We start from the raw sequence: 25,492 nt of genomic DNA, 5'->3' as shown, positions 1-25,492 counted from the left end.
TTTGCTCAGTGTCATGTCATGACTGAGGAGGTTTGTCCTGCACAATAAGTTGAACGTCACAATATATGCAATTCCCAACCGTATAGAAGTCCTATAATCTGGGTTTATTTTCGAAGTGTGCTGTAAAATGGCGATGATTTATTTATTACACTTGAGTTTGATAAGCCTAAGGCAATGCCCACAACAAAATGTAGATTGGGGAAAATGAATTGAATGAAATCACAAGGTTTTCTGCACACAAATCCATGAACAAAATCACCTGAATTAAACTGCAAGTTGACAGAATTAGACATTGATATTACCAGGGGATCACAGATAGGAAATTCAGACATCCCGTGGGTTATTTAAGCCCCTATATGCCACAGCACATTCGCGCGTGACTAAATGGAGGGCCGGTCCATTGGTGACCATGCTTAAATATTCAGCCATATCACAAATCATCAAACCTATTGGATCCGACCAAATCCACTCTGTTCCCCTACTGCCTCGATTGCATTTTGACACTCATGTCTATGCAATGAAAATCTAATGAAATTCACAATGCTTATCCTTACAACATTGCATTTTCATATTCTGAGCTCATGGCCTTGTCCCTAGCCAACATGCTTTCATCTCACCATCTCTGCATTGACAAAAATGGCATGATGATCCAGGTCTCAACTTTCATCAGGCACTAAACACTTCATGAGATACTTCAGGCCCCAATATCATTTCCATCACAGCATCATTGAACAGGTAGTATACTCCCTAAAAGTATACACAACAGAACTAGTGCTGAAATTCTTCACAGGCGTAAGCAAATTAGCAAACATGGGAAGTAACACTGACCAATCTTGATTAAAGGATTGCTTTATGTTCAGCCTTTCCAGCAGCCAATGTTGCAATCCAGAATAGGAGCAAATCTATTTTATTTTATTTGGTGGTGTTGGTAGTAGGTACAGGTTGCTATTAGTGTGGCACAACACAATGCAATACCATCACAGATTTAAACCCAATATGCCAATTGATTCTTTAGAAACCGCATCATTGGTGTACATTTTAGGAGAAAAGTTTTTTGGGTGTGCATGCATGCTTGTAATAGCATACACTACATGCTTTTCCAAACAACCTAAACCCAGGAGGCCTAGTTTTGAGTTTCATTTCCCCATGGGAGTGGATTTTCAGGGCAGGGCTAAAGAAAACCCTCGCCACTATGTGGTGAAATACACAGCTGCAGGCGTCCTGGCAGTCAGATCTGATCTTTATTTCCATTACATCTTCGACACAAATACATAGAGCCAAGGGATGACACAATGCTGGTATTTTTTTGTGTGTTTGGGTAAGCAATGTTAATCCTGCAAATGGATAGCATTTTGGTTACATGTTGAATTCAAATTTAATATAGATATATAAGTATCGTGTTTTAACTTCGATATAATATTTGACCCAGTCCTTTTTTGGAACATGAGCTTATGTTTCTGCTATGAAGCTTTAGGTTCAGCTCATCTCTGGTTCGTTTCTACATGCTAAGTTCAATATAATAGTTAATTATATATCCTTATTACCAAGCATCAAAAAATATTATTGTTTCATCATGCTATATAATGTGCCGACTCATCAAGGAACTGACTAGGGAACTCATTTTTCAGGATACCAGTTAGGAAGCTCCGTGTCCTACTCCTACACTACTCTTACTCAAGCTGCTGAAACTCACTATATATATAATGTAATTGACCTATCTTTGTTTACGATGAATGATTGCATGCTTTGGCCAGCTCTGTGCTTCGTCATCACTACATACCTATGTGTACTGATAGCATTGGTTTGCCTGCTATTAAAAGGCTTTAAGGCCTTGTTTGGATGTAGTCGGATTCACATCAATCCACATGTGTTGAGGTGGATTAGAATTTAAAGTAAAAATTGAACTAAATTCCACCCCAACACACATGGATTAAAGTGAATCCGACAACATCCAAACAAGGCCAATTTGGTTTTTGTTGCTTGAACTGCAAACCGGAGGAGCACCGGCCACTGTCTGTCAACATTCTGGACGGGTAGAGTACGAATGCAGGATGGGGGTTGGGCCAAAACCCAGCCGGGCTAGGCCACCAGGCACCAATGTGGTATATATATTTTTTTACTTAAAAAGTAAAGGAAAAGAAACACAGCTGCGTCAGTACCAAATGTGGCAATGTTTGGAACTTGAGAGTCCACCGTTAATCCATATATGACCAAGTAAACAGTCACTTGCACATAAAGAGCAAACGCAGCACTTCTATTGTTCGTTGATTTACATGTAATTACGGTTATTATTTCTGGCCGGCATCCTTCTCTATAACTCAATTTACATTTCTTGCGTGCTTACAGCAGAAGATACAGTTTTTTTTTTTTTTTGCAAGACGTCGAATATATAAGTTATAAGTCTCACAAGTCACAGGGTCAGGTCTTCCATCGATCAGCTGCAGAACAGAGTCTCCTTTGTGGGGTTCCCAGTGGTTGAATTCACTCTGGTCGACAAATAAACTATGAGATCAGCAAACACATTACCACTAGACTGAATGGCCATCAATCCATCCATGTCAATGCCTTGCGTCCTTACCCGTCAGCGATTTTGCAGAGGTATTCCCGTTGATCGTCTCGAAGTGGGACATCGGTAAAATCTGCAGGTTGAAGAAAATGGCGCATGGTGACACTACTGCTTATGTGATCATGTAAAAAAGACAAGAACAAGCTCACTTATCCAGTTTGAGCTTTCCCTACTTTTGCTCATTTTGATTTTGCAAAGGGGAATGGAAATTTGTTTGTGCCCCCCTGTACTGATGACAACTTTTTGAATTGGAGAAAGGTACAGTTGCTGAGTTGCAGCAAGAGATGGCTATCAGAGTGGTATGCAAAAATCACTTGCCTGCCCCAGTTATGTTGGCACCTTTGAAAGAAGTGTTTCCTGTGACAAGTGCCCCTTCCAAGTTGGCATTTGATAAGTTTGTCTGCAAAATGAAGCGAGGCAAAACCAACCACGAGTGTTGAAAAACGATCACCATGCTGATATGTATGGACAGATAGTTCAATCAGATGGGGGAAACATGATGGGATTTTTTCATGAACAAAGTTGGCCCAAATATAAACGTCTGATTTAACGATGGCTGAACGTTGAGGTACTTGTCAGACATTTTGAACAGAACAGGATACAGCCTGCCGCGTGCACAAGTTTGATTGAATCTCGATGAAACTGAACAGAAATAATCAATGCTGAACATTTTATTACCTTTGTTAAATTCGCTAGCGAGAAATCGGCGCCTCGAAGATCAGCATCAGAGAGATCAGCGCCTGAATCAGTCGGCCGGCAAACATATCCAGTAAGCCATACAGCCAAACCCAAGTCACAAACTTTCCAATGACAAGGAGCAAGAACTGGAATCATCGAAGATAGCGAGCAAATTCAATACTTGTGAGGTCTGCGTCGAAGAAACTTGCGCCGAGCAGGTTCGCGCCTTTGAAGTTCGCCTGCCTCAGTATAGACTGCATCATCAAGAACATCAAGAATCAACAAGCATGAGCAAGAGACCCTGCTGACAAATGACATACTTTCTTTTTTTTTCTGCATATACATAGAACTTCGAAGATTTGATGCGTTTCTAGGCTTCTCCACATCGAGAAGCAAATTGTGAGAAAATTGTAGAGGCTAGGCAAGGTGAGATGTGCATGCAATCGCAGTTTACCGTCTTGAAGTCCTGCTTGATGAGCGTGAGGCCGCTGAAGTCCTTGCCGGTGAGGTCCTGCCCCCGCGTCACCTGCTTCCCGTACGGACCTCCTCCCTGCAGCCATGCCACGCGCGCTGTCAACACCCTGATTTCCCAAGAACTTGGGAGTTCAGCAGAAACAAGGGAGGGGAAGTAAGCGGCGGACAATGAATGCCACGGCGGGGTCGGCGACGAGGAGCGAGGCGGCGACGAGCGCGGCAGCGCCGGCATTGGCGAGGTGGAAGTGCACCGAGGAGCGCGCGGGCGAAGACGTCGCCGGTGGCGCGGCGCCGGCGAGGGCGGGTGGACACGGGGCGAGCTTCAGGGCGCCCAGGATGGCCATGGCCGCCGTGAGTTTCAGAGCTGCTTGTTTCTGTTTCCTTTCTAGGCTACATACGTGGCTGGGCTGTGTGTTTATCCGCTTTTTGTGGTGCTGCTTGGCCAGTCAGCCAAAACTCCACCATGGCTTCTTCCATTCCTTATTTCCTTCTGTTTTTTTGGGCAGAAAAACAAGATCAAAATCCCCTTCTCTAGTTTGAAATCCAAACTAATCCAAAAATCAAATCTTAGCAAACCAAGGTTAAACGAAGATACCTTATCGCTCTTGAGGGACAAAGTTCAATAACCTAGTTCGTCTTAGGGGAAAAACATACATGCTCTCGTAAAATGGAGAATCCCCCCTATCTCATTACCTTTTCCTATAAAAATGACCGGTTTTCGTGAAACTTTTACCTTTTCCTATAAAAATGACTGGTTTTCGTGAAACTTTTAAATGACTTTTATATTCGTCTCAAATATATTTGCTACATTTTGTCTATCACGTACAAGATGGCAAGAGTATATGAGTGCAAGACCATAAATTCATACAAAGAAAACCAACCACCAGTGTATCATGGACAGAGCTACTACGATGTGTCCCATTTCCAGATTTAACAGAAAAACTAAAAACTAAAAAATAGTTGAGATGACCATCAATATGAATTCAAGTTGTGTGGGCTACACCTAACAGGTGCACTCAAATGCATAGTTGTTCTTTTCTTTGCGATTTAAGCGCATGTGTGATGTATGTTATAAGTGTGAAGCTTTGTCCATGACGCCGGCTTATGGCATGACCCTACACATGGGGCCTATGGTCTAGTCAGCAAAATGCGTCATGAACGAGGAGCTCAAAACTAGAAAACATTGGATCCCTTCATTTTGGAGGAATTAGAATCTACTTAAGAGATTAGACTATTTGGCTTGGAGGTAGACTTTCTTCTTTCTTCTTCTTTTTTTCACAACTATAGTTTATTGCAATGGATTCAATTCCACGGATGCAAACAACAAACTTAAAATCTTCTTTAAGTACTTTTGTGACATATATTCTGTGTAATAAGCTTTGCTCTCAGCGATGATTTATGGTATGACCCAAAGAGAACGTAATGAACAACTCACAAAGAGAAATAACATCTACTTTATTACTTTAACTTATACAATGTATTGATATTAATTAAGTACTCACTAATATTTTTGTCCTTGCATTTTAGGATATACTTCTATTAGATGGAGCATCAGAATATTGAAACCCTGAGGCTCTTCACACGGCAAAATCCTTACACCCTACACAACATGAACCTCAGGACCATGAGCCTATCTCTTGGGGACTAGACCTTTCGGCCAAGGTGCTTAACGAAAGGATCCTATCCAACAGAGATGTATGTTTTGATCCAAGGCACAATACTTCAAGATCTATGATTCATTTTCCAATATGGATCTTGAGGGTATGATAGTTGTTATGGTTTAGGTACCACCCAACCAATTTAATCCAAGAACAATGACCAATTGTAAAAGGATTGGTCGATGGCTAGAGAGGGGTGAAGAATAACCTATTAAAATTTTTCTTCAAAGCAGCAACACTAGCACAACTAGTTAGACAATCAAATGGCCCTATTAACCACTACTTGAATCTTAGTCTAAATAGTCTAACAAGAGCAAAACCCTACACAATTCAAGTACAAAAGATAGCTACTACAACTAAGCACAATACTAGAATTGTTCAGCTAACAAAAACACAAGCTAGGAACAACTACAACAAGGCAAACAAGATATAGATATAGACAAGAAGATCTATATAAATTGAATGCACAAGAGTAAAGCAAAAGTGTAAAGAGCTTAAACCACACGTACAAGCAAAGACACAAGATTTATCCTTGAGGTTCGACAAATCATTAATCCCCTACATCCTCCTTTTGGTGTGTCCAAGGATTGCAAATCCTCCGCTAGCTCAATAACCCTCAAGGTAGGCTCTAACATGAGACTAGACTATGAGTTGGTAGATCACGAGGCACACCACAAGCCTCAATCCACTAGATTTGCTCTTTGCCTTCATCGACGGGGATGAACACAAGAACCCCTCACAATTGAAGTCCTAAACACCTCATAATCTCCAATTAAGTAGTTCAAGGGATCATCATTGCTTCAAGTTGTCTAGGTGGTGACAACCACCAACATTAACCAAAAATTTGCAGCCTAAACACTTATCTTGTGCCACTTGATGCAAACTCTAAATGCAAATACACTAGATCCTCTCCAATCTCACCCAAATACAATCTCAACTAAGCAAATGTGAGTGGAATATGTTCTTGAACTCTAATGAGCGTGTGTATCCATTAGTAGTGCCAAGAGAGCTAAACTACTTGGTCACACACTATATTTCTAAGCCCCACTCAAGAACTAGCCGTTACGAGCTGACCGGCTCTCTTGAAGGCACCATAGCTTCACTGCTTTAGTGGGCATCACCACATCAGAGTGCTCAACTTCACACTTGAGCTTTCCTAATAGCTCTCTGAGTGACTATTCAAACTAGTCATCATTACACTATACGAACCTCTAGTGCACTTTACGATGAACCACCTAGAGCTCTGGTGCCCCCTTGAGGCCTCTGCCTAGAGAACTCTTTGGGGTCACCGTCACCCTCATGCACAACTCCAGTGCACATCGGAGATCTCTGTGAGTGCATCTCTACTATAATGGACCAGTCTAAATTATACTAGGTCTCCGAAATAAAACGTCTCCCGCTGAGAGCCTTCAACCATTATACACCTAGAAAAATGTACACAATAAATTATCTCTATTAAAATCAAAGGCTACAAAATAATATCTCCAGGCATCAATCCAATCATGCGGCCACAGTCGCTCCCAGGCTTCAACACATCCTCGCACCCACAAGCCCGAGGTCGTGGCTTCATCGAGATCAATCACCGATCGCCGGAAAAAGAAAAGAAAGAAACTGCCCGCCAGCACCGAGGGGCAAGTGGCCGTGGCGCCCGATGTTGTGCCTCCATGAGCATTGCGAGGTGCTCGGTGATGATGATCAGAGGTGGAGACCACAGTTCGAATGGCTGGATTGGGCTGCAAGTGGCCCGAAAAACGCAGCTTGATTCGGACTGATTGCTGCAGTGGGCCATCAAGCGGGTGGGCCTAGAGTGGAGAGCAAGTGGGCCAAGATGGTTGGGCCAATTTGAATATGCTCATTTATTTTAGAATAACGGCAAAAGCTTTGCCTGGATTTTATTAGAGGAAGGAAAAAAAAAACAAATTTACACACCGGAAGCACAAAGGGAGACAAGACGCGCTCACTTTTATACGCTTTATTTATTGTTGTAGCTGTTACTATTTGGTGTATCGTGTCTCTCGTTCAAAAAAAAAAGATTGTTTCTTGTATGTATTTGGTGTGCTCGTGTTCACGACGTGTGGAAGAAGAGTAAAGAAATGATTTATCAAGAGCAGTATTTTGAAGAGTGTGTGAGCCGCCCACTCCTTGCTCCGTGCTTCTAAGCCGGCTCTGTAAAAAATTGGATCGACACACACAAGACACATCGAGGAACGCCTCATCTCAGCCTGTTCGTTTGAGTTTACGTACCGAATTTATCAGTCAATAGTATTTTTTTACAATAAATTAGTAAATAATACTTTTAATCATGATTTTTCAGACAAACGGACACGCTCTGCTATACTGGAGATCGGCTGTCATAGTTTGGTTCGTCTCAGTTGCTGCTCCAGAACTCATAAGGACGCAGAACCAAGGGAGTACATCATATGGTTGCACTTCTCATCTTCCACGCTGCACCTGCATCTTGGGTACAGTACACCAGGACAAAGGGAACTGAAGTTTGCATCTCCTGACATCCGCAAAGTTCCTCAGGAAAAAAATATCTCTTATCATCCAAAACTCAAATAACCATTCTGCCTCGGAATCACACTATTTTGTCGGTAGCATAAACTTTGATATCTTCTTATCATTAAGCCATTTGCTTGCTACTTGCAAAACCCATGAATGGAGAAAAAAAAAAGACTAGTGCCAAATCTTATCTCTGTCCTAGCGTTAAACATCTAGAGTTGCATTTGAGAAAACAAACTGAGAGGTACAGGGAGACTGATCACGTGTAGGAACTAGGGACATAACCCTGGGCTTCTGAGCCTTCCGTGGCATGGGCGCATGGCTGCTCCGTTGAAGTCCAGCTTTGAATATAGGGTCTTGTTTAGTTCATCCTAAAATTAAAAAACTTTTTAAAATTTTCCATACATCGAATCTTATGACGTATGCATGGGGCATTAAATATAAATAAAAAATAACTAATTATACAGTTTGTCTGTAAATCGCAAGACGAATTAGTGTATGATTGGACACATGCATAAAACATTAAATATAAACGATTCTTTTGACGTCCTCGTCATGGAGCAGCAGTGAGGTTGGGCAATTCAATCAGATTTATGTCAGTCTGGCTGATCACCGATTTATGTCAGTTTCGGATTCATAAGGCCTTGTTTAGCTCACCCTAAAATTCCAAAAAAATTAAAAGATTTTCTATCACATCAAGGCCTTGTTTACTTCTAAATTTTTTTGCAAAATATGAATAGTGACACTTTCGTTTGTATTTGATAAATATTATCCAATTATGGACTAACTAGGGTCAAAAGATTGGTCTCGTCAATTTCGACCAAATTGTGCAATTAGTTTTTATTTTCGTCTATATTTAATACTCCATGCATGTGTCTAAAAATTCGATGTGACGGAGAATCTAAAAAATTTTGCAAAATTTTTTGGAAACTAAATAAGGCCCAAATCTTTGGCCGCATGAACTATTAAATATAAATAAAAATAACTGATTGCACAGTTTACTTGTTATCTGCGAGGCAAATCTTTTGAGCCTAGTTAATTTATGATTGTTTATCAAATACAAATGAGAGTGCTATAATAGCCGAATCCCAAATTTTTCACCAACTAAACAAGGCCTAAAAACTAAATTTTGTCTCAGGTTTCTAAAATCTAGATTCTGACAAAAAAAAATGGTGACGGTGTTTGGATTTTCTAATTCTTAAGAATCGACTTCCTTTGTTCTACGAGTCACAAGAATCTGCCAAAAGTTAAGTATCAATAGCTTTCTGGTTCTAAAGATTTGGCAAAATCTGACAACAAAAACTAACATATTTGAATCTCACCTAATTTTCAAAAACTGAGTCTATTCACTTAGGCCTTGTTTAGTTCACGTTGAAAACCAAAAAGTTTTCAAGATTCTCTGTCACATCGATTCTTTCGACACATGCATGAAGCATTAAATATAGACGAAAATAAAAACTAATTGCACAGTTTACCTGTAAATCACGAGACGAATCTTTTGATCGTAGTTAGTCCATAATTAGACAATATTTACCACAAACAAGCGAAAGTGCTACAGTAACGAAATCCAAATTTTTTCCCATCTAAACAAGTGAAAAGTCATAACTGAATATATTACTGAACCGGTTCCGTGATAAACTATAATATCTTAAAAACTAGAAAAAAAAACTGTCGACAGATCCCCCAACCCCCAACAGTGCAGTGGAGCCCCTGCCATGTGAGCTGTCCTTGTTTTTGGTTTCCTGTATGGATCTACGCCCATTAATTCAGCCTATTAATAGGGAAACATCAAATCTGAACCGTTTTTATTTGTTTTTTATCCCTATTTCATCACATTTATATCAGGTTGTCTTTTTTTTGTCTTCCATGTCGTTTTCGTTAAAATAAAGCAGGACAGTGAATTATGGGCCCGCGCAAGGAGTGTGCATTGATACACGGTTCCTTTTTCATGGTTTAAAAAATAGCTTAAGCTTACTCTATAGCTTCCTTTAGCTTTTCGGTATATCTTTCGTAGGGTCTACCACTGTGATAATGTCAATTGATATGCAATTGTCTCATTAAGTCCAAATGAGCGTTTACCTGACCCGCTATCTCATTGCACGAATTTGACATATGGAACCCATGTATCAGTGGTAACCGCACATTACAAAAATCATATCTTTTTTCTGTGATCTTGAATTAAGACGATTTTTTTATGAAAATAGTAGCTTTTGATAGGGTCTACAACTTTATATTTTTTTCATTTGGGATCCTTAAGATGCAAAAAAACATAACCACCTTACAAAAATTATATTTTTCTTATATAATGCCAGATAAAGATATTTTGTATATAAAATTGCATCTATCTATGAGATATACAAATAATGAATTTTGAGTTTTGCCATTTAAGGTCGTTAAGATGCTAAAAAATAATATAAAATTTTAGAATCATATATAAAAGTGGATGATAATTTAAGGTCCATTTAAGGCTTTTCTTGTATGGTGTCGAAAAATGATACTCTATATACAGAGGTTATAGCACCCAATAAGAGCGGACAAATTTCTAGTTTTCAGTTTTGTCATTTGAAGTTGTTTCGATTTTTTGAAAAAAACTTATACAAAAGATGATTAATATATTTCTGAAACTTTGTATAAATTTTAGCATCTTAATGACCTCAAAAGACAAATATCAAAAGTAGAAATTTATATATCTCATTGAGAGCTTCAATTTTCATAGTCATAGTATCTTTATCCTATACCATATAAAAGATATGATTTTTCTAAAACGACAAGTCCTGATATGCATTTAATTTGTTGTTGAAACTTTATTTTATTTTTGAGCATCTCAATGACCTGAAATGATAAAACTCAAGACTAGGAATTTGTAGATTTCATTGAGAGCTATAGTTTTTGTATGCAAAGTATCTTTATCCAACACCATACAAGAAAGATATGATTTTTCTTAAGTAATATGCCATGGTACACGATTAATATATTGTTGAAACATTATAGTATTTTTTTATCATCTTATTGACCTTAAATGACAAAACTCAAAACTAGAATTTTATAGATCTCATCGAGAGCTATAATTTATATATAAAGTATCTTTATTCAACACCATACAAGAAAGATATGATTTTTCTAAGTCGATAAGCCATAGTATGCAATTAATATGGTGTTGGAACTTCATATTCTTTTTTATCATCTTAATCATCTCAAATTGAAAGACTTATAAACTATAAAGTCATCGAGGATATAATTTTCATATACAAATATCTTCGTTCGAAGTCATATGAAAAATATACAATTTTTCCAAGGTTGAGTCTCATCATTGACATATGAGTCTCATCTTTTACATCTATGCCACATAGGATAGCGTATCAGTAAACGCTCGTTTGACCTGGATGAGCACAATTTCAAAAGCTAGAAATATACTTTGAAACTTTTGGGACCTAGGCCTTGTTTGTTTAGGGCCTGTTTAGATCCCAAATCTTTACATCGTAAAACTTTTTGTTGTAAACTTTACATTTCAAATATGTGTTTAGATGCTTCTCAAATTTTTTGGTCTGCAACACATAAGACACGGACCCCTAAGCAAGTTTACACAGTTTTAGGGCTCCATGGTCCCAAATTCCAAACTTTACGGACCAAGTTTTATAGGCCCCTGTTTAGATCCATTCTTCCAAAAGTGCTCATTTCTCCAAAAATTTTGGCTGCATCTAAACAGGGGCTTAGTTCCAAATTTTTTGGCAAAATGAGCACCATAGCTCTTTCGTTTGTATTTGACAAATATTGTCCAAACATGGACTGACTAGACTCAAAAGATTAGTCTATCAAATTACAGGCAAACTGTGTAATTAGTTATTATTTTTTGAGCCTAGTTAGTCTATAATTGGACAATATTTGTCAAATATAAACGAAAGTGCTACCGTGTCCATTTTGAAAAAAAAGTTTGGAACAAAACAAGGCCCTAGATAACACCTTGAGATAACTTTGACAACCTCTATTGAATGTTACTCTGTAAGTTAATTAGTTTTTGTGGTACCATAAGAAAAGGTGCACACGTGCAGAAGAAAAAATAGTTGTATGCAGAAAAATTACTTATTTTATATAAGGTCATAAGAAATTGAATACTATATTATATATGAGAAATAACTCGATCAACCGATGAGCTTTTAGGGTAGTTTGGCGGAGCTCTCAAAGCAGCTTCTAGATTGAATCAAGGAGAAGCTCCGCTAAACAGTTTTTTATTGCGAAGTGATTCATGTAGCTTCTCCTGATTTACTCCACACAGAGAAACACTATAAGCATTAAGTTTATTCTAAAAAAATCATAGAGAATCAATTTCAGTAAGAGAATCACTTCTCACAGTTTCACATAGAATCTGGAGCGGAATGAATGCCAGGGCAGACTTTACTGCCTTGAATGTTGTGTCCAAATTCAGCTTGAGATAGCTTGACAGCGGTTTGTCCCAGCGCATGCTTCTCCTCTCCCTTGGCTTTTCTTCTCATTGGCACAAAGAAAAGCCAAGGGAGAGGAGAGGAATGCGCTGGGACAAGCCGTTGTGAAGCTATCTCAAGTTGAATATGGACACAACATTCAAGCCAGAAAAACCAGCTAGTGTCAGTGTCACGCTCCTGCTCGGCGGTGGCCGGCCGGTTAGGGCAGCTAGTGCTTGGGCGTGAGTGGCTTGGGCGCCGCTGGTGGCGATGGCGTGGTGGCAGGGGGTCAGCGTGATGGCAGCTGGGGAAGGGGCGGCGACACAAAGGGAGAGCGACATGGGAGGAGACTGAGGCTTAGAACAGAGGAGAGGGAGATAAGAGTTGAAGCCTAAGATTGGAATGTTACGTCGCCTCTCTATTTACAGTTCTGAGAGTCTTAGCCTCTACGCAATCTAAACCAAACCTAAAAAAAAACTAGGAAAAGAGTACATATAGATTTAGACTGCTTTCATTATAAGCCAAACTATTTATTTCCTAATAAATTTTGATTTATTTCTTCGAGAATCTCCAAAGTACCACATATCCTGCCTCATCCATATTTTTTGGAAAAAAGAGAAAAACTCATCTCCAAGAATACCCGATATCTCTTCCTCATCTATTGGCAATTGGAAAATAATTAAGTTGGCATTGTGCGTAAATATACGCATAACCTTTGTCGCGTGCATCGCTCTTCCCCTTGTCGTCTTCTAAAGGTGAAAAGATGTGGGAAAGAATAAAGATCTAGAAAGAGTTCCTGATTCAAATGTACTTTCCGTCCTGCAATAGAGTGCATTATATCATTTGAGAGGTGTCCCCAAATATAGTGCACACAAGAACAAGAAGATAATGTTTACTTAAACAAAAATATGGGAGATGAAAGAATTGAGTGTTTACCACATTTTCTATAGGAAAACTTAGATTGCACCCTTTAATCATACGGAGTAGGATCAGATTTCAACAAATTAGGAAGTTACCTGAGGGGTACATATGTCTATTACTCTCTCTCTTATTTTGTTTGATAATAGTCACAATACATTGTATTCCAAAACGGAGAGAGTATGAAAGAGAAATAATATATAAAAATAGTTACGATAATTTATAAATAATATAGAATTTCTGATGTAAAATTATTTTCTATTTTAGAAGTGGATTATTGAAAAATCTCGACCTTCATTCTTTTTTCTCCTAATACTTTTTGGCAGTTTGGCAGAGCTCTCAAATCAACTTCCGGGCTGAACCCAGAAGAAGCTACGCCAAACAGTTTTTTACTCCACACACACCGTATGCATTAAGTTTATTCTAAAGAATCACAGAGAATCAATTTCAAAAAAACAATCACTTCTCATCGCTTTCACATATAGAATCTAAAGCGGAAATTTGCTCTAACAAACTGTAGCTGGACTTACCACGGTCATGCATGCTGGTGCGGGCTGCACATTTTGTTCTATGCTTCATACTTTCGACACTAAAAGAAATGTACTTATATATTCAATAAGTCGACATTATTTAGGAACATATGATACTCCAAATAAATAAATAAACAAATTAAATACGACTGGCTTCGAGTATTTCTTGCATGACCCGCTTGAGCGCCCAGTCCTCTGTCACAATAGTACCGTGGTCAGCCCCATGAAGCTTGATCGACTTGTACACCTTGTTCTGCTCCGGCTGCCGACGCATCTTCTCGTCGAACGCTAGCATGCTGATCAAATTGATGATCTGGTCCCCGTCGCCGTACACAATCTCAGGTTCCGCGTCGAAGTCGCCGTCCCAGTAGACCAGCTGCTCCGGCGTGTTGTTCTTGCGGACTCCGTTGATGCACGTCGTCGGCACCATGGGAGCCTGGAAGTAGTTCATCTTCGGGACCGATCGTCTCCTGAAAGGCTCCACGCCGGCGCCGAAGCCGATGGCGACGAGGAGATCTTCGACGTCGTAGGCGGAGTAGTTCCTCCGCGCGGTGACCACGAGCGGCCTGTCCCCGAACACCGCCGGGGACGGGAAGTTGATGATGGAGGACTCGAAGCTCCTCCACATCGGCCTCAGAGTGAGCGCGAGCGGACTGACCGTGGGGATGTACATCACGCCGGACCCGGAGACGAAGTAGTGCAGCGTCTTCACGAACCCTTCCGCCGGCACCGGAGCGGCGAGGATGAGGTGCTTGATGTACCTGTTCCGCCACGCCATGGGAGTGCTCCGCACGAACTCCAGCGCCACCATGCCACCGAAGCTGTGCCCGAAGAGGATCACCTTCTTGTTCTCGTTCTTCTCGCTCGCGTCCTCGATGAGCCTCGTCAGCCGCCGGAAGTAGCGGGAGAAGACCTCCGATGACTGTCCGGGCACCGGCGGGGCGTAGCGGAGGTCGTACTGGGCAGCGAACAGGGTGTCGCCGTCGCGGTAGCCGGCCCTTTCCAGCTCGTGTCTGAGGACCTCGAAGCACCAGGTCCTGCGTTCAGAGTGTGCAGAGCCATGCGGTCAGTCCTCACTGTCTGATCGAGCTACTCCTACTCGTCATGGATCGATGGATACAATTCAGTACGTACGTGTGCTCCGGGTTCCTCTGGAAGCCCCGGGTGGAGCCGAAGCTTCGCACGCGCGTCTCGACGCCGGGGAGGTTCCGGTATTCGTTTGCGACGGGGTCGTAGACGAGGGTCATCTGCTCGAGGAAGCACTGCACGTAGTGGTGCGCGGGCAGGTCGGAGCAGTTGGCCCAGAGCCCGAACCAGCCCTTCCCCTTCATCGCGCCGCACCGCGGCACGGAGGGGCGGTAGGCGTCCGTGAGCCGCGCCTCCAGCTCGTTGCAGGTCAGCCCGGGCACCAGCACCAGCGGGTGGAGGAGGGCCTCGCCGCCGCCGGTTGTTGTTCCGCCGTCGGCAGCACCTGCCGGCGGCGGCCGGGGGTCGATCGTCGTCGTGGGCGAGAGGAGCTCCCGCAGGCCAGCGGGGAGCAGGAGGAGGAGGAGCGGCGCCACAACCTGGAGAATCCTCGCCATGATATGTTGCCGACCGGCTGTGTCTGTGAGTAACGTAACGTTGGCACTCCTCTGTGCAGTGCACTCCAGTCGGTCACGTACTCACGTTTGTACGCCTCTATTTATTTGGCTCCACACGCGCGTAGACGTTTGTCACGTTTCCCAATCGGGCTACCTTTCTAAATTAGTCCAGCTATGGCCTTGTTTAGTTCCAAAATATTTTGCAAAATCGACACTGTAGCTTTTTCGTTTGTATTTGACAAATATTGTCCAATTATGGACTAACTAGGCTCAAAAGATTCGTCTCGTCAATTTCGACCAAACTGTGTAATTAGTTTTTATTTTTGTCTATATTTAATACTTTATGCATGTGTCTAAAGATTCGATGTGACGGAAAATCTGAAAAATTTTGCAAAATTTTTTGAAAACTAAACAAGGCCTATATCGATGGAGAATAATTAAGGCCCTTTTTTTAAAGAAAATAAGTCCTTCTTTGGTTTCACAAGTTAAACTTTAACTTTCAATTATATCGAATGTTTGGATACATGTATAAATAAAGTACCAAATATATATTATTTATAAAACTAAAAACATAGCTAGAGAGTAATTTGCAAGACGAATCTTTTAAATCTAATTAGCTCATGATTGAACAATAATTAATAAATAAAATGAAAATACTACAATATCCGTTAAACTTTACTTTCCCAACCAAATACCCCCTAAGAAAGGACCGTAACGTGAAGCACGCTCTCCTTTTGTTTCCATCCATTTTTGTGAAAAATTTCGACTTTTTTGTCGTTGATTGATTGATTGCTACCACTGTAGATCTTCTCGTGCCATTTTTTTCCATCTCCCTCATATCCTCTCCAAATCAGTTTTGCATTTGATAATTTGCAAAAAACCACAAAAAGAGGGCTCCAATGGTTTTGCAAATGAGTTTTGCATTTGTGCAAACTTTGCAAATCTTCCTCCCAACTTAGCATTTATGCAGAGGACTCTGGGTTTGGCAAAATCTCCTCCCGCGCTGATTCGGTCGCCCGGTCCTCGTCTCGCGCGGACTCGCGCCCGACTCCGTGGCCGCCGCGACCCCCTGTCCTCTATCTCTCTCGCGTGATCCGTGGACGCAATCAGCGGACTCGATCTCTCTCGCCTGACGACTCGTCGTATCGCCGGCGCTGCGGGCACGCAGCGGACGCGGCTTCAGGCAACTCCGGCTTCGTGCGGCTGCCCGACGTCTCCAGGTGGCCGTGGCTCCAGGGTCTCCACGGCGCGCATACAGCAGGCAAGATCGAGGACGCGGCTTCAGGCAACTCCGGCTTCACGCAACTCAAACCGGACGGTGTGGATTTCGTTCACGAACCCGCTTTCTGGAACCCCTCTAGGCCTTTTTATGGTTGTGATCGTAGCTATGGATTTCTGCTAGGGTTTATTGCCTACACATGGTTGTGATGTGATGCCTTGATATGGCCGATCAGTAGATGTTAATTTTTTGATATGTTAAATTTTTTGCAATATTTGTGGTCTCTATTGATGGTGTGGCATCGATTGTGTTTTATTTTTCATGTTGAATAGAAACCTGAATGCCTATGTAAAGAAGATGTTAATTTGTTGATATGTTAAATTTTTTGCAATATTTGTGGTCTCTATTGATGGCGTTGCATCGATTGTCTTTTATTTTTCATGTTGAATAGAAACCTGAATGCCTATGTAAAGAAGATGTTAATTTTTTGATATGTTAAATTTTTCTTCATCTAGTGACATGGGTTGTTCTTTCCATTAGCAGATTACTTTGTAATGGAGGACGTTGGATACTATACCGGCATACTCACATCAGACGCTGATCCGAGTGATGTTGCATTGGGTCTGGATTTGAACTTGAATTTTTCGCTGACGCAGGACATTGAGTTCAGTGGTACTAATGATGAATGACAGCATGTCTTTGTTTTTTACTAGAATATTTGTGCAAAATCCGAGCAGCTGCGCACATAAAAAAGTCATCGTCTTCTGAAGACTCGTCATCCAATTGTCTCCGGAGACGTGATCTGGAAGCCCTCTTCCGCCGCAGCTGAGAACAATTACGCGCCTCACAACATTGAACAAAATACAAAAAATTAATGGACGGACACAAGAATTCACGCACAACAAACCTTGGCGAGCCGCAGTGCAAGCCTGTTTGATGGAGTCGGCGGCAGCATCGTCACCAGCAGCAACTTCGATCTAGAAGCCGTCGAAGGCAGCAGCGACCTGGGATGAACTGGAACTTCGCGACGTCTTGATGAACTTCGGGACTGTAACACCCTAGGTGTTAAGCATGCACTTAGTCTCACCAAAGTCATGCATAAGCATTTCCATCAAGCATAAGCATCATGAGCATGACACTCTTTTCAAATTATGATTTTATGTGCTTCATTTCATGTGCTTTAATTATGTTAAAAATGTGATGCTTGTTTCTAAAATTGTGAAATATTCAAATTAGGTTGCTTTATGTGTAAGAAGAATTAAGAACATTTTTGTGCAATTTTTGGAGCTATAGAATTTGAGAAATGGAATTTATACAAAAATATCCAAAAAGAATTTAATTAAAATCTAGAACTAAGTTTTAACTTGTAATTCAAATTTTGTTTGGAATTTGGTCTTGCTTGTTAAAGCAAAGTTGTAGAGTTTTTAATTTGGAACAATTTTGTTTTTGGGAGCAAGAGGTGAAAATGCTTTTTGGCTGGTCCAAGTAATTTTAGAAAGGAATTTGGAAAAAGAATTTCAAAAAAAAAAGAAAGGGGGAGCTGTTCACTGGCGGGCCGGCGCCAACCAACCGGCCCAGCCAGCGAAGCCAGCCCAGGCCGACCGCGCCGCGTCCACCTCCTCCCCGCGCGCGCTCGGACACGGCCGCGCCGCGCGCGCCCGACCGCGTCAGGCCGACGGCGCCGCGTGGACGGCATGCGGTGCTCGCCGGCGCCACGACCCCCCCCCTCCGCTGCGGACAGCGCCACCTCCCTCGCCATTCTCTCCTCCACCCGGTGCGCGCCCCCTCGCTCTCTCTCGCGCTCTCCTGCCTCCTCTCCGCGCGCACCGTGCCGCCGCTCGCCATTAGAGCTCCCCGAGCTCCGCTCGCCGTGTTCTCGGCACTTCGTCGCCTCTCAGCGCCTCCTTCCACCTCTCCGAGCTCCGCATTCATCTCCGCGTGCTCGGACGTAGTTTCTTCGCGCAGGTGAGCGGTTCTAGCGAGCCGAATCGCTCGCTGGAGAGTCCGCGGCCTCGCCGGAGCTCTCCGCGGCGTCGGCATCGCTGGTTTTCCCCCTCCCGAACCTCTCTTGCCTCGCTAGCGCGCACATCATGGTCGTCGTGGCTCCCTGAGTCACGAGAAGCCGCACTCGAGCGCTCTACCGGAGCGTGGTGGCCGGCACCGCTGCGGCAGCGCCGCCGGTCCGCCATTGCCGGTGGCCAACTCGCTGTGCGGGGTTTCAGGGCGAGTAAAGGGGTGGAATCGAGTCGCAAGAGGGAGGCAAACGTGTTGGTGCCGTTGGTTCCGGCCGAGAGGCATCACCGGCGGCGAGCCGTCGTCGGGGATCCTCCCCCCTCTCGGTGTCCTGGCCAGCGGGCCCGGCTGGCAGGCGGGTCCGCTCGTCAGCGGCCGCGGGTGCACTGCACCGGGTGCACCTAGCAGGGTCACGGGGTGGATGACAGGTGGGGTCCTCTGACTCACGTGTCCCGCCTGTCAGTGACTCCGAGGGAATGGATCCGGGTGCGTTTAGTGTTTTAGGTGGTTTTCCGTTTTAAAAGTTTTTCCAGGAAATGATTTAAATGTTCAAAAATCCATATCTTGATGAATATAGCTCCAAAAATGGTGAAATAAATTTTGGTGTGTTCCTTATTTCCAGATCTATAGCCAAGTATGATTGCATGTCATGTTTGAGTAACTTTCCTGTAAGAATATAATTAATCCATGTTTTTCCTAAACTTGGAAAATGCATAGTAAATAAAATAGGGTTCAGAAAAATGTAAAACTTGTTTTGCTGGCTCTGCATGTGTGTTTAATCACTGAGAAAATATTGTTACATATTATTTGGTGTATAAATGAATTTATGGTAATTTAAATGCTTGCATGGCAGTGCTTTATGATTTTTAATAATTAAATGGGTCATGCAATAAATCTGGAAAATTTTGGGGTTGTTTCTTATGATATTAGATAAATTGTAAAAATATGAAATCTGTTGTTTGACACTTATATCACAGTAGGGTGATTTTACTTGCCTTATTAATTAATCTTGTGATTTTTGTGGCTCAAAATAAGTATCCAAAAATTATGAAAAATTTTCAGTAAACTCTATGCTTAGCTGGAAGTCTCCTGTAATTTCTATGGAATTTATTGATGAACAGAATTGCATGTCATTTTTAATGGGCTTAGAAATGAATACAGAAAACTATGAATGGTTGTATATATAGGTTGAATGGAATAAGTTGGGTTTGGTGTATCTTTGAAGCATCATGGAGGTTGCTGGTTGCATTTGAAAAATAATTATAGAAGAGAATGTAATAGATGTTTGATTCAATTGTTTATTCTTGGATGATGTTGACTACCTTGTAATAAGCATGACCAAGTGTGTTACCTATGCATCATAACATGACTCCTTTGGTACTTTCTCGTACAAGCATCCACTCGGGCATCTAGCACTCCACTCATGAGCATATATGCATCATACAGGCTCGTAGGAGAACGAAGTGGGACCCGAGGAACCCGAGGAGATACAGGAGCAGGAACCTCCGGAAGCACAGGAAACCGGAGAGGAATTGCAAGAGTGTCCGGATCACCGACCCAGCACCTTTGAGAAAGGCAAGCCCCGGAGCATTCTAAGTCTCCCTATTCTCGCTAACTTATATAAAGTGTTATACCTGTTCTACTGTATTGCATATTAAGTGATAGGAGTTGCCTGATACCGTTGCTGCATATGTACTCCTTGTCATCCCTACTCGTTTATCTACCTTGTCCTATGTAGATAGGCGCGGAGTCTATGCTTAGCTTGCTTAGTCCGGTAGAAGTCGGGTGATGCCCTGTCACCTGCGAGATATAGGTGGATACCTGCTTGATTAAGCAGTGGTTGCTTGGGGAAAGAAATAACCAAGTGTGAACTGTAATTGGAGACCGGGCAGGGTCTTATGGTGGGTTGCCCATAGAGCCCCTGCCTGTGTCGATTAAGGACCGATCGTTGACGGCCCTCTTGTCATGTTGAACGCATGCCCCACATTTAGCTGGAAGGATAAGTCGTTCCGACCGCGAAACCTGAGCACTATCCGGGCCGGGAATCGAGCCGCCATGCGCTGTATTGGTGGTGGTTGAGGAGAACGACGAGGGCGCGGCGCGCAACCTTGGTATACCTTGGATACCTCGGTCGCCGGAACGGTCCTCGGGTACTGGCGGTGCCTGCCGAACCCGCGAATTGGTCCTGGATAGTGTAATACGGTGATCTGTAGCTCACTTGATCAGTGAGTGTGGTTTGTGTGGGGAATACCTCGCCAGCTGGTTAGAAATCGATTCGAATCGCCATCGCTCCTGGATAGTGAGCACTTGACATGAGCCCTGTCCTCGTAGTAAGGACTATGGAACACTTAGGTTATAATGATGAATAGTTTTAAGAAATGCTATGATGAGGTACTATCATAGTCTCCTACTTGCTTGTAATAGTGCAGGTGCAAACCTAGACGATAGGTAATGATACTTTCAACTTGAGCCAATTAAAAGAAGAAAGACTTATGTAGGTTATGTTAGCAAAATACTGCGGTTTTGCAAAATGGTCGTCAGCTATCCCACTATATAGCCTTCATGATCCTTGATGAGTCTTTATTTTAAGTTTATGACGGGTAAGTCTAGCTGAGTACCTTCTCGTACTCAGGGTTCTATTCCCATGTTGTTTTGCAGATGGTCAAATGTACTATGGTTATTGCATCCTCTGTCTGTACCCAGCTATGGGTGATGACTAGACCAAGGGCGATGGTCACTCCGTCTCTTCTTTTGCTTTTGTGGAATGACCGCACTATGGCACTATATCAGACTTATCGTGTGTGTTGTAATTTCAAACTATGAAGCTTCCGCTACTTGAAGAACTTGGTTTGTAATAACTTTAAGCACTCCGATGTATTTTATGAATGTTGAAATCTGGATGTACTTGTGGATGGCGACCGCTGAACTTATTACGATCTTGGCTGTTATGTGATGTGTGGTTTGAAATCCATCGAGATTTCACGGACTACCGGGATTATATGGGCTTAAGCGTGATAGTTCGACTATGCAAATGGTCACTATTAGGCTTAATCTCTTATAATTTGGTCGGTTCTGTTACAGGGACGAACGGGAACGGCAACTGGGACGAACTGGAACTGGGACGATCTCGACGACGACCACGGGAGACGGGACAGCAACAACCGGCGGCGAACTCGACCTGGAACTTCGCGGCGCCCTGTTTGTTTTTTCCGCAGCAAACACGACGGCGGCGAGGACGCGCGAAACGCAACAAGCAGCGCGCGAAAGAAAAAAAAACTCGCTGCCGGATCCAAATTGAGAATGCCAAGTCAATTTTGCAAAGGCCCTTGGAATAGGCATCTTTTTAGGCTTTGCATTTTCTTTTGAGACTTTGCAAATAACCTCAAATGCAAAACTGATTTGGAGAGGCCTTTGGAGATGCTCTTAGAGTAACTCTAGCTAGCCTTCTACTTAAGCTTTCATATAGCTCTCATACAAAAAACATGCTTCAGTAGGATCCTATGGTCATCCAAAATTTGGAAGGGCACCCAAATTCTACATTTGATACCTATTTTGGGCTCAGCCGGATGTTGGGTTGTTTTTCCCTCGCGCGCTTGGAATTAACCCACAACGCCGGCTCGCCCTTGTCCAGTGCCGAAGACTTGGCCGCGACTTACTCTAGCTCATGATGTGCTGCCATTGCTCCGGCGCCACACGGTCATGTCTGTCGCGAGTTCCCTACACCTCCCTTCCATGGCCCGCTGCTTCTCCACGCGTGGCCGCAACTCCTCCGTGAGGAACGCCCCATCGCGCAACTCCAGACGACGTCCCGTCGCACGACTACCGACGGAGCGTCCTCACCGGCCCACCCCGCATTGACTCTAGGCGGTGCATCCTCCCCCGCTTGCCCCATGTCACTCCCCGATGCGGCACCCCCTCCTTGGTGCGGCACGCTCCTCCCTGGCCACCCCTCTGTTTCTTCAAATGCGTCCAGGCTCTTCAACGTAGCTCTCTTCGGTCGTCCTCGCACCCCCACCAGATCGGACTGGAGATTCCACGAGCGCCTCTCTCCGTGGGCTCCCTAGCTTCTACCCGAGCTCTTCTACGTGGAGCCCCTAGCGGATCGGACTAGAGGATCGAACCAGAGTGATCATTGAGGCGTCTTCTATGTCGAGCTCCACAGCTGCTGAAGAACGGCGACGCGAGCGGAAGAAGGGACAAGCGCACCGATAAAAACGAAGACACACGAGTGAAAATAGTACACCAATGATGATTTGGAGGCTTGACCTAGAGCTCCAGGAATGGGTGACGAAGGGGGGTGGGGGATTTTTGTGCCCACCTAAATTTGGGTGCTCTAGTAAATGTGCCGTAAGAGATATTTAGCTATAGAGCTTAAGAAGGGGCCCTACTGGAGTTGCTCTAACCAGGGGCGGATCCACATGGAGGGCTGGGGAGCTGCAGCCTCCCCTCGTGAGCCTGATTTCTCCATTAAATCAATGTTGCTTAGCCTCAAATCACCATTAATCTCTAGCTCTAGTCTTAAATCTTTAATATTTAGCCTCTCTCTTTGTCCACGTCCTCGATCCACCCCTGACTCTAACAACTAGCTTAACCGATAAACTCATACCTGGACTAGTGAACCAGTAGCATGCATGACTGACCGGTTCTGTCTGAGGGTTTTGTTCTGTGCTTCGTATTTTCGACACTAAAAAATATGGTTACTGCTCCTATATATCCATACAAACTCGACACTATTGCAAATAAATATATTGTTTTATTAAAAAATCGCTAGAGTCTACAATAAATAAATTCATAAATTAATTAAATACGATTGGCTTCGAGGATTTCTTGCATGACCCGCTTGAGCGCCCAGTCCTCAGTCACAATAGTACCGTGCTCAGCCCCATGAAGCTTAATCGACTTGTACAGCTTGTTCTGTTCCGGCTGCCGACGCATCTTCTCGTCGAACGCCAGCATGCTGATCAAATTAATGGTATTGTCCCCGTCGCCGTACACTATCTCAGGTTCCGCGTCGAAGTCGCCGTCCCAGTAGACGAGCTGCTCCGGCGTGTCGTTATTGCCCACTCCGTTGATGCACGTCGTCGGCACCATGGGGGCCTGGAAGTAGTTCATCTTCGGTACCGCTCGTCTCCTGAAAGGCTCCACGCCGGCGCTGAAGCCGGCGGCGGCGAGGAGATCCTCGACGTCGTAGGCGGAGTAGTTCCTCTGCGCGGTGACCACGAGCGGCCTGTCCCCGAACACCGCCGGGGACGGGAAGTTGACGATGGAGGACTCGAAGCTCCTCCACATCGGCCTCAGAGTCAGCTCGAGCTGGGTGACCGTGGGGATGTACATCAGGTCGGAACCGGAGACGAAGTACTGCAGCGCCACCACGACCCCTTCCGCCGGCACCGGAGCGGCGAGGATGAGGTGCTTGATGTACCTGTTCCGCCACGCCATGGGAGTGCTCCGCACGAACTCCAGCGCCACCATGCCACCGAAGCTGTGCCCGAAGAGGATCACCTTCTTGTTTGCGTTCTTCTCGCTTGCGTCCTCGATGAGCCTCGTCAGCCGCCGGAAGTAGCGGGAGAAGACCTCCGATGACTGGCCGGGCACCGGCGGGGCGTAGCGGAGGTCGTACTGGGCAGCGAACAGGGTGTCGCCGTCGCGGTACCCGGCCCTTTCCAGCTCGTGTCTGAGGACCTCGAAGCACCAGGTCCTGCGTTCAGAGCCATGCAGTCAGTCGTCACGAGCTACTCCTATTCGTCATGGATGGGCAATGGACGATACAGTTCAGTACGTACGTGTGCTCCGGGTTCCTCTGGAAGCCTCGGGTGGAGCCGAAGCTTCGCACGCGCGTCTCGACGCCGGGGAGGTTCCGGTAGTCGTTTGCGACGGGGTCGTAGACGAGGGTCATCTGCTCGAGGAAGCACTGCACGTAGTGGTGCGCGGGCAGGTCGGAGCAGTTGGCCCAGAGCCCGAACCAGCCCTTCCCCTTCATCGCGCCGCACCGCGGCACGGAGGGGCGGTAGGCGTCCGTGAGCCGCGCCTCCAGCTCGTTGCAGGTCAGCCCGGGCACCAGCACCAGCGGGTGGAGGAGGACCTCGCCGCCGCCGGTCGACGTTGTTCCGTCGTCGGCAGCACCCATCGGCGGCGTCCGGTGGTGGATCGTCGTGGGCGAGAGGAGCTCCCGGAGGCCAGCGGGGAGCAGGAACAGGAGGAGCGGCGTCACGAACTGGAGAATCCTCGCCATGATGTTGCCGGCGGCCGGCTGTGTCTCTCTGTGGGTAAGGTAACGTTGGCACTCAGTGCAGTGCAGTGCACTCCAGTCGGTCACGTTCGTACGCCTTTATTTATTTGGCCGCACGCGCGCGCAGACGAACGGTCACGTTTGCCACAATCGGCTACCTTTCCTAGTGCACGTATATATTATGGATAGAGAAAAGAAAAGGACGGTAACGTGAAGTATGGCGTCTCCTGTTTCCATCATCCCTTTCGTGCAAAATTTCAACTTTTGTTGTTGAATTGATTTTTACCTGTAGATCGCCTTGAGCCATTTGTTTTTGTTCTTATATACTCCCACCGTCACAAAATGATTATCGTTTACTTCTCGAGAAATAACTTTAACTAAATATATATTAAAAATGATTAATATTTATGATACATAATTAGTGTTAATAGAAATATCTTTAAATTTAGTTTTTTTTAATAAATTTATTTAAAGATATAAATATTATATATATTATCTAAAAATTAAATCAAACTTATGACATGAAAACTAATAACAACAACAACTAATTTAGGATAATAATTAATTTAGAACGGAGAGAGTACCTACGTGTCTCTCATTCTCGCAGAATGGATAAACACGACTAGAGGCCACACCCGGTCGTCGTCGATCCAAGCAGCATGCGGATGTACTGTGAAGTGAAGCCCGCTGAAGCAAGCAATCAG

General features: G+C 44.0%; 3 protein-coding genes across 3 annotated transcripts; all 3 read right to left on the bottom strand.

Annotated features, from left to right (window-relative positions):
* Positions 2,157–4,122, bottom strand: LOC8073314 (thylakoid lumenal 15 kDa protein 1, chloroplastic). Its single transcript, XM_002455165.2, has 7 exons — positions 3,886–4,122; positions 3,699–3,794; positions 3,426–3,498; positions 3,245–3,306; positions 2,885–2,966; positions 2,579–2,639; positions 2,157–2,486 (listed from the first exon to the last, which is right to left on the bottom strand). Exons 1-7 carry the CDS (start codon positions 4,060–4,062, stop codon positions 2,435–2,437), a joined length of 603 nt encoding a protein of 200 aa, XP_002455210.1. The 5' UTR covers positions 4,063–4,122; the 3' UTR covers positions 2,157–2,434.
* Positions 13,782–15,391, bottom strand: LOC8073313 (lecithin-cholesterol acyltransferase-like 1). Its single transcript, XM_002455164.2, has 2 exons — positions 14,879–15,391; positions 13,782–14,781 (listed from the first exon to the last, which is right to left on the bottom strand). The coding sequence occupies exons 1-2, from the start codon at positions 15,325–15,327 to the stop codon at positions 13,884–13,886; spliced, it is 1,347 nt and encodes a 448-aa protein (XP_002455209.1). The 5' UTR covers positions 15,328–15,391; the 3' UTR covers positions 13,782–13,883.
* Positions 23,293–24,958, bottom strand: LOC8060812 (lecithin-cholesterol acyltransferase-like 1). The gene is made up of 3 exons (XM_002455163.2): positions 24,911–24,958; positions 24,343–24,881; positions 23,293–24,257 (listed from the first exon to the last, which is right to left on the bottom strand). The coding sequence occupies exons 2-3, from the start codon at positions 24,789–24,791 to the stop codon at positions 23,360–23,362; spliced, it is 1,347 nt and encodes a 448-aa protein (XP_002455208.1). The 5' UTR covers positions 24,792–24,881; positions 24,911–24,958; the 3' UTR covers positions 23,293–23,359.

The sequence above is a fragment of the Sorghum bicolor genome, chromosome 3 (assembly GCF_000003195.3).
Source record: "Sorghum bicolor cultivar BTx623 chromosome 3, Sorghum_bicolor_NCBIv3, whole genome shotgun sequence".
In the NCBI taxonomy this organism is placed as follows: Eukaryota; Viridiplantae; Streptophyta; class Magnoliopsida; order Poales; family Poaceae; genus Sorghum; species Sorghum bicolor.
The sequence above is the reverse complement of the archived record's forward strand: the minus strand, read 5'-3'. Positions and strand labels throughout refer to the sequence as shown.